The following is an 8,163-nucleotide window of genomic DNA, read 5'->3' as shown; positions in this document are numbered from 1 at the left end:
TTTGGCGGAGAAACACGTTAGGAAGCGGCTTGTGTGCGGCTGAAGTCGCAGATTGCTTGAGGGAGTCGTTCTTCTACGTGCGAAGAACAATGCACGAATGGCAGGCGGACCTGGCAGGTTTAAATACCCTCACTTATTGGTAGAAGGGGTGGAGTTCAGGGTGGAGAGCGATTAGTTACCATGGCATCGGTGCCACTGTGAGTGGCAAGGGTGGAGCTATGATCAGTTACCGTGGCAGATAAGTCGAGGGAGGAGTTGGCTCGGTTACCATGGTGATCGATCAAGCTTGTAACCTAGAGAGTGAGCTAGGAATGGAAATAGATCATGGGAGTAGAGTGAGGGGCAAGGTTAGTACTGTAACAATCTCATTGTTTGAAGGCGTAGTCTTCCTCCTGAACATACATTGTACCAACTCCATATAATAATCAAAATCTACAAAGCAACTAGTATCTAAAGTTTTCAAATAATTGTCGTGGAGTAAAAAGTACAATATTTGCCTCTGAGAGACAGACAATTGGAAATACTCCAGTAAAGTAAAAAATACCTCAAAATTTTACTTATAAGTACAGTACTTGAGTAAATGTACTCAGTTACTTTACACCACTGCACACGCACACACACACACACACACACACACACACACACACACACACACACACACACACACACACACACGCACGCACACACACACACACACACACACACACACACACACACACACACACACGCATGCACGCACGCGCGCGCACGTGCACACACGCACACACACACATTCTCTCTCTCTCTCTCTCTCTCTCTCTCTCTCTCTCTCTCTCTCTCTCTCTCTCTCTCTCTATTTTTCTCTCTCTCTGAGTCAAGCCTCTCCCTCTATTCAGAAAAAGCAGACTATTTCCTGAGTGGTATAAATAGGAGCAGCCGCGCACATCTGCACTTCAGAACAAGGCGTGGTCATTAGAACAGGTGGGATAGTACAGTAGGGTTGTTCATTTTAACAAGGATCATTCATTTCTCCTCTGGACATTTTTACCACACATAAACCTTCAAAATGCCTAAGTGTCCAAAGTGCGACAAGGAAGTTTACTTTGGTAAGACTCTTATATCTCTCTCTCTCTTTCTTTTTTTGATTGATGTATTTTCTTGCCAAATAGTTCCTCAATGAATGCTGTTGATATTGTGTCAGTCATGTGATGTGCAGAAGTGCAGAACTATAGGCTAACGTTGCATGCAACGACTGCAGAGTTGATATTCAGTGGTGGAAAAAGTACTCACATGTTTTACTTAAGTAAAAGTATCAATATTGCAATGTAGAAATTCTCTGTTACAAGTGAAAGTCCGGAATTCAAAATGTACTTGAGTAAAAAGTACAAAAGTATTGGCATCAAAATGTACTTATTTTTAAATGGCCGAAATGTATAGGGCTGAAGTGTGTTTTGTAATAATAATCTAAATCTCCAAAGTAACTAGTAACTAAAGTGTTTAAATAAATGTAGTGGAGTAAAAGTACAATAGTGGAGTAAGTATAATATTTGCCTTTGAGATAGTAGTAAAAGTAGCCTACTGACATTTGGAAATACTCCAGTAAAGTAAAAAAAAAAACTCAAAATTGTCCATTGTTAAGTACAGTACTTGAGTAAATGTACTTAATTACTTTACACCACTGTGCAGAACTATTAGCCTAACGTTGCATTCAACCGCAGAGTTGATATTGAGCTGTCAGTCTGAGAACCGCGAGGAAACTAAGGGCGCTATTTCCTGATATTAAAAACATGTGCTCTGCAAAAACCATGACATATTTATGGCCTACGATAATAAACAAATACCAGAAAATGATTACAAATGTTCAAGCTGGTTAAAGCATCATTCGAATTATTGCCTATATAGGCAATATTTCAAATGATGCTTTAACCAGCTTAAACAGTAAAAACAACATTATTTTTTAAATAATAATAATTAATATGTGCATTTTTATTTTTTATTTTATTTAACCTTTAATTAACCAGGATGGAGCCTCGGTGAGATTAAAAACCTATTTTACAAGAGTGTGCTGCATGGCCAAGACAGGCTGCAGCACATCAAAACATGTTTGCAGACAGACAAACATAGAACGAGTACATATATTAAAAAAGGCTACTACCTTTATGAAGATGTGCTGATTTACGATCTACTCGTTAGATCGTCGTGTTAACTGGAGGTGAAGGTTAGTTCACTGCTACCCTGAGTACCCTCTGGGAATTGTTGTTTTATTAGCTACTGCTTTATGAGAGACGAGTTACATGAAAACAAGACAAGATGGGCAGAGGAAGTGAAATGTCCTTAAAGCTGCAATGCATTGCAATTTATACTGTATGTGTCTCAATGTCCTACCCGGGATTCGAACCCTTTGTCTCCTGCTGCATGAGAGATGGCAATCCCCCCTGTGCAGGGGAGATATTGTGCTTATGAGCTTCAGGCAGTACTACTTGTTGACCAGTAGGTGTCCTACCTACCCCACACATTAACTTTCTCAATGGATGAGTAGAGACCGCCTCCATCCACTCCAGATGTAGTCTACAGATTGGTAAAAAAAAAAAAAAAAAAAAAAAACATTAAAATAACTTCCAGATAGCAGCTTTAAGTAAAGTCCTCAGTGTTCATTTATCTATTTGTAACTCTGAGAGTGTATAAATGTCTCCACCTGTAGCCTACACCCTATGCAGTTTACTGTATAGGAGTGATCAGGGCACCTGGGGAGGAAAGGACAAGGTCCATTTCATTTCATGTGTCTTGGTCCATTTGTCACATTGTCAGTGGTGCGGTAGCATAAGGGTAATGCATCTCCGGAGACACACAGAAACGGTGTCTAGTACAAGCCTTCAAAGCCTCATTCTATGTGCCGTGGCTTTGGACTGTCAGTCAGATGAATTGACCCTGTGGCTTGGGACCCGTCGTTTCCATTCTTCCTTTCCGTGGATAGAATTTACCCTGTTGGCCAAAACAAGCAAAGCATTTAGGTTGTTTTTTTTGTATCATGTGGCAGGGGAAAATGCACTTAGGCCTACGTCTAAAATAGCCGAGGGCAAAAGTGCAATAAAACAAGACTTTGTTTTCTTTACTGTGCTGACTTATCAGTTACCTTTCAGGCCATTTAACCAGTTTCACTGTGGCATCCCAGCATTTTTCCAGATTTCTTTCAGAAATGTTCCACAATTGACTATTATCAAATAGCCGAAGTATAAAATAGGGCTCAAATGGTCAAAACAGTGCTTCTTAATTAAGAGCATAAATTGATGAGCATAATGATGGCTATGCGTTATGTCCATGGATTTGAGGGCAGAAAATGTCTGCATCAATAACCCATCAAGAACAAATTTAACGCACATCCTCCGATTTCGGTGGCTGAGCCAAACTGCAGGGGCAGTGAAATCGTTAACCCTTCAACCAAAACGTAGCTTTTCCAGATGTCCAAAGCAGTGCAGCAAAGCCCTTCCAATACCTGCTCTATTATACTGTAACCTGCTCCGTGTAATTTGCCTCATCCCTTCAAGCTGCAGGAACCTGACATACTCACACAGGTTCCTGTGAGGATGTCACCTCACGACACCTCACATCCCCCCCCCGCCTCCCCCTGTCCTCTTTTCTCTCTCTCTGCTTGTCTGTTTTGGTGTAACTAAAATGCTCTCAGATGGAAACAATCATGCTACTGCTGCTGCCTGCCCGCCTGCCTGCCTCGTCCAATGATGAGGGCTTGGAACGTGGTTTCCAGCGTGGCTGAAGCGGGCAAGAAGGCAATAAAAACTGCTTCCCAAATCTCACTAGAAACTATGCAAGTCCTCGTACTGCCTTTGGACCACTGGCCTGCGTACATATACTGTAGACAGACAGACAGACAGACAGACAGACAGACAGACAGACAGGCAGACAGACAGACAGACAGACAGAGGAACAACAAAAGGCTTTAAGTGGTTTCCCATGTACATTCCTGCGATTCACATATTGTTCGTCTAAAAAAGAAACTCAAGTTCATCAACTCAGTGATATCCGGTTTCAGCCATTTATTACATATCATGTGAGGGGCGATTTATATCCTTTCTTTTAAAAAGGGGGTGGATGGGGGTTGGGGGTGTGGGATGCAATGTTAATGGAGAAAACGCTTGTTCCATGGAACGATCCAGGTGCCCTCCTAATTATTTTTGGGGAATTCAGAACGCTCTTCCATTAATAACTTTTCCCATTAGTCTTGTTTCCTTTTTCTTTTTTTCTCCTTTGGACAGGATGTAGTGAATGGTGTGTGTACCCTGGACATGATCCATATAATACTCCAACACTTGATGCAAGGAGCAGATCAGGCCTTGTCACAGCCCATTTGTCTTCCTAACACTGGGGGGAAATAAAACAGCCCGTGCATAAAACAATCTGCTCCATCATGTCCATCTTTGCTCAAACCCAACAAGGGTGGGAAGACATTTTTATATACAGTAGCTTTGGTTAGGATTTAAAATAAAGCCAATAATACAATACATCGTCACTTGATCAGAAGGTAATCCTATAGCTGGTATATCATCTTAAAAGACTATCTATACCTGTCATTCTGGAACACATTATCTGCAAAAGAAATGCAATGTAAATGTAGACAAAACCTGTAATATTTAACTACTAAGGCCATATTTTACATTAAGTCGTAAGGTGGTGTTGTGCAGTGAAAATAGCATTAGATATATTCTTTTGCCAATAATGACATCCCCAGAATAGGGATGCCAGGGTTAATGTGATTAATACTGTCTGTGTGAGAGTGGGACAGAGGGGGGCCCTGTTGTTGCCTGACCTCAGTGACTTGTTATTGGAAGTGGAGTACAGTAATTAGTGCAGAGCATGCCTTGGTCGGGAATTCCGTTCCACCACCGCAGTCTACTGGAACATGTCAACCAGTTAGAAGACCTGAGACTCTTGACCCTGGTCTAGACAGTGCTCCCAGCTTGTTCTGTAATCATACCTCCCTTATGCATCTTTCTTTCAGAAAATAAGGATAATAATATCCTTATTTCCTGTTTATTACGCTAAAATAAGGATGGTCTTACCATGTAATGTATGACATTATAATCTAGCAGTACAGAAACTCAACGGCTTATTTGAATTTATGCATAACACACAACTTCACCAAGATAACACTTTTCCTCTTGCCTTGTATTTGTCTTTTCGTCCCTTGAGTGTTTTTCACCTCTCTGCTGATTCCAATAATGTTTTGTGTTCCTTGAACATCTTTATGACAGATTTGTTGCTCTTATTAGCTTATATATGGGACAGCAATGGCCTCAGTGCTCAAAAACATGAAACTCCCGTCAGCATTTCCTGTCTCTAGTGGGGTCAACCGCCTTGGCCTGATGTACGAGTCCTTCACGCACGCACACACGCACGCACGTACGCACATGGATACAGATGCTCGGCCTTATGCTTGTCCTTATAATGATTAGTCTCTGCCGTCAACAGCCAGCCAAACTCTCAAATATCTCTGGTCGTATAATAAGTCCTGAAAACATATGACTACGACAACTCCCTGGAATTTTACGATCCTCATGATGGGTGTTTGTGAAAATCAGCCTTGCAGATAAAGAGATTCTTTATCGGGGTTTATGGTGCGAGGGGGGGGGCAAATTCCTCAGGGACTCTCCCTCCTCTCTATAAACCACTCCCCCACCCCCCCACCCCGCCCGACGCACTCACTCAAGCACCACACCCAGACAATGTTCTCAAATTTATCAGAGAGAGGAATGCACGTTCTGCTGGTGCGACTACCAGGCTAGAATATAAATATTATTATCTGCCAAATCTCACAGCCTTGGGTTCAGACTCATTCCTGAGTCCAAACCCAAGGCTGAGTTTCTGGGGCTCATGACTTAGTCTTACCATGGACAGTGACACAACCATGCCACCTGACAGTACATTGCCCGTCTATTGTGATTGGACTTCTATATTTCAGTCCATTTTAACCACTTTCAACCTGGTGTACCTATTTTGGTCGTGCCATTATTTTCAAAATAATTCACAAAACTTAATTTTATATTTTTTGTTGGCACAGCACTGTGGTACAATTCTTAAGTGGTTAATCGTGTATTTTTCTAATCTCTTTGTCACAGCTGAGAGGGTGACATCACTGGGGAAGGACTGGCACAGGCCCTGCCTGAAGTGTGAGAAGTGCAGCAAGACTCTGTCGCCCGGCTCACATTCACAGGTAAGACACCTGAGAGACGCACACCTCTGACATGGCTACTCCATCATGTTTCTGGAGCTCCACCCTTACCTGGCTGACACATGTATGTAGCATACAGTATGTGCACGCACACTGTATAATGAGATGTGCACCAGTGTAACCAAGACAAATAACTGTTGCACAGCTACAAAAATAAAGCGATTCCGCTTCTGAGGCACAGTTAAGCTAGGTAATTACAGGCCTATGAAATATAATTTGTCGATAGAAAAAGTAGCATAGAACAATAAATGAAATGCCTAAAATTGATTAACAAATGCTGATTGATATGTGGATAGCTTATATGCATTCCTATACTGTGAAATGCCTGAATGTTTTCAGTAGTACTATAAGTACAAGGGTAGTAATAAAATTCTGTTCCTTGTAGCATGATGGCAAGCCATACTGTAACAACCCCTGCTACTCTGCACTGTTCGGACCTAAAGGTAAGATGCTTTCAAACAGGATTATTTGTCATTGTACATTTTGGAGAGTGGGACTCATACCCAAAGTATTTTGTGATGGACTCCAGGATACAATAAAATCTGGGTGTCCCTGACCTCATCAACCTGTGTAGAATATTCTGCTTAGATAACGCCAAACTTCCACACATTTACTCAAAGGATTATCTCACTCTGGCCTATCAACATACAGTATATGAAGTTCAAACTCCTGCAATAATAGTATATCTCCACTCTAATTGATCTTATCTACAGTGGTGGAAAGTAACTAAGTACATTAACTCAAGTACTGTACAATTCTGAGGTACTTTTACTTTACTTCAGTATTGACATTTTTCAAAACGTTATACTACTGTACTCTTCTATATCTCAGAGGCAAATATACTTTGGTTACGAGTTACTTTGTAAACATACATTAACCACTTAAGCACTATTTATTCTTTGGATATTTTATAGCATATCTACTAGATCTAGAGCTACTTGTAGAACTGCTATTTTCTAAAACATCAAAACATTTACTTTAACTGTACTTTTACTTTGGAGTACTTTCGTATTGTGATATTTTACTTAAGTAATGTATCTGAGTACTTCTTCCACCACTGCTTATCTGACAGTCCTATCTATACAGCTGTTGTTATTCTTTTGGACTGTTTAGTCTGTTAGAGATATCTTGAATTGGAGGAATAACTGACATTCTAGGCTACGTTTGGAAAGGGTGTTTCTATAGCGACAGGCTGTGTTTGATTCAGTGTCGAGTCCATCAGATGTATTTTTAAAAGGGGCCCACAGGGCGACCGGGGTCAGGAAAACATTGTTGTGGGTTTGCTACTCCCCATTTCCGCTTGAAACATAATGCCTCAACTTTGTTTGGAATTCTCACATGATGTAATCTCTCTCTCTCTCTCTCTCTCTCTCTCTCTCTCTCTCTCTCTCTCTCTCTCTCTCTCTCTCTCTCTCAGGATTCGGACGTGGTGGAGCTGAGAGCCACACATTCGAGAAATAGACAAGCATAGGTGAGCCCTGCAATCTTGTTCATTTGGTTACATTCCATTTCATTCATTTCAACACTGTTCGACTGTTCATATGCAAATATATATGGGTGCTGTAGACTCATGTGTGTTGCACTCTGTTTTCAGGTTAACTGTCCACACAAGAAATGGATACCTGCCGGAAAAATACAATCAAGAAGCCAACGTTCACACAACCCAGTAACTGCAACCAAATAACTTTCTCCTCTAGAAGTACATTTTGTTATTTTGTATTGATTTTGAGAGTACATACTTGTCCGAAGACACGAGAAATAACAATGCCATGTGTTCCCTACTAGTGGTAGAATGATTGTCCATTCCAATCTTCCTGTACCTAGGCTGACATTCTAATTAAACTCTTTTTTAAGTTTGCGTCATTGTTGTTTTATTGGTGTTACTTTAATCCTCCCTGTGACGCACAAAATGTTCTTTGGCAAGACAGTAAGGAAACACA

The 8,163-nt window shown here is 41.0% G+C and overlaps 1 protein-coding gene across 1 annotated transcript; it reads left to right on the top strand.

The window, feature by feature from the left end:
* Window positions 1–924: 924 nt before the first annotated feature.
* crip1 (cysteine-rich protein 1) lies at window positions 925–8,081 on the top strand. Its single transcript, XM_080413751.1, has 5 exons — window positions 925–1,085; window positions 6,111–6,205; window positions 6,609–6,666; window positions 7,641–7,694; window positions 7,818–8,081. Exons 1-4 carry the CDS (start codon window positions 1,046–1,048, stop codon window positions 7,682–7,684), a joined length of 237 nt encoding a protein of 78 aa, XP_080269877.1. The 5' UTR covers window positions 925–1,045; the 3' UTR covers window positions 7,685–7,694; window positions 7,818–8,081.
* Window positions 8,082–8,163: the final 82 nt, after the last annotated feature.

The sequence above is a fragment of the Gymnoscopelus braueri genome (assembly GCF_963280865.1).
Source record: "Gymnoscopelus braueri genome assembly, chromosome: 19".
NCBI lineage: Eukaryota > Metazoa > Chordata > Actinopteri > Myctophiformes > Myctophidae > Gymnoscopelus > Gymnoscopelus braueri.
This window is presented reverse-complemented; position numbering and strand designations above follow the sequence as displayed.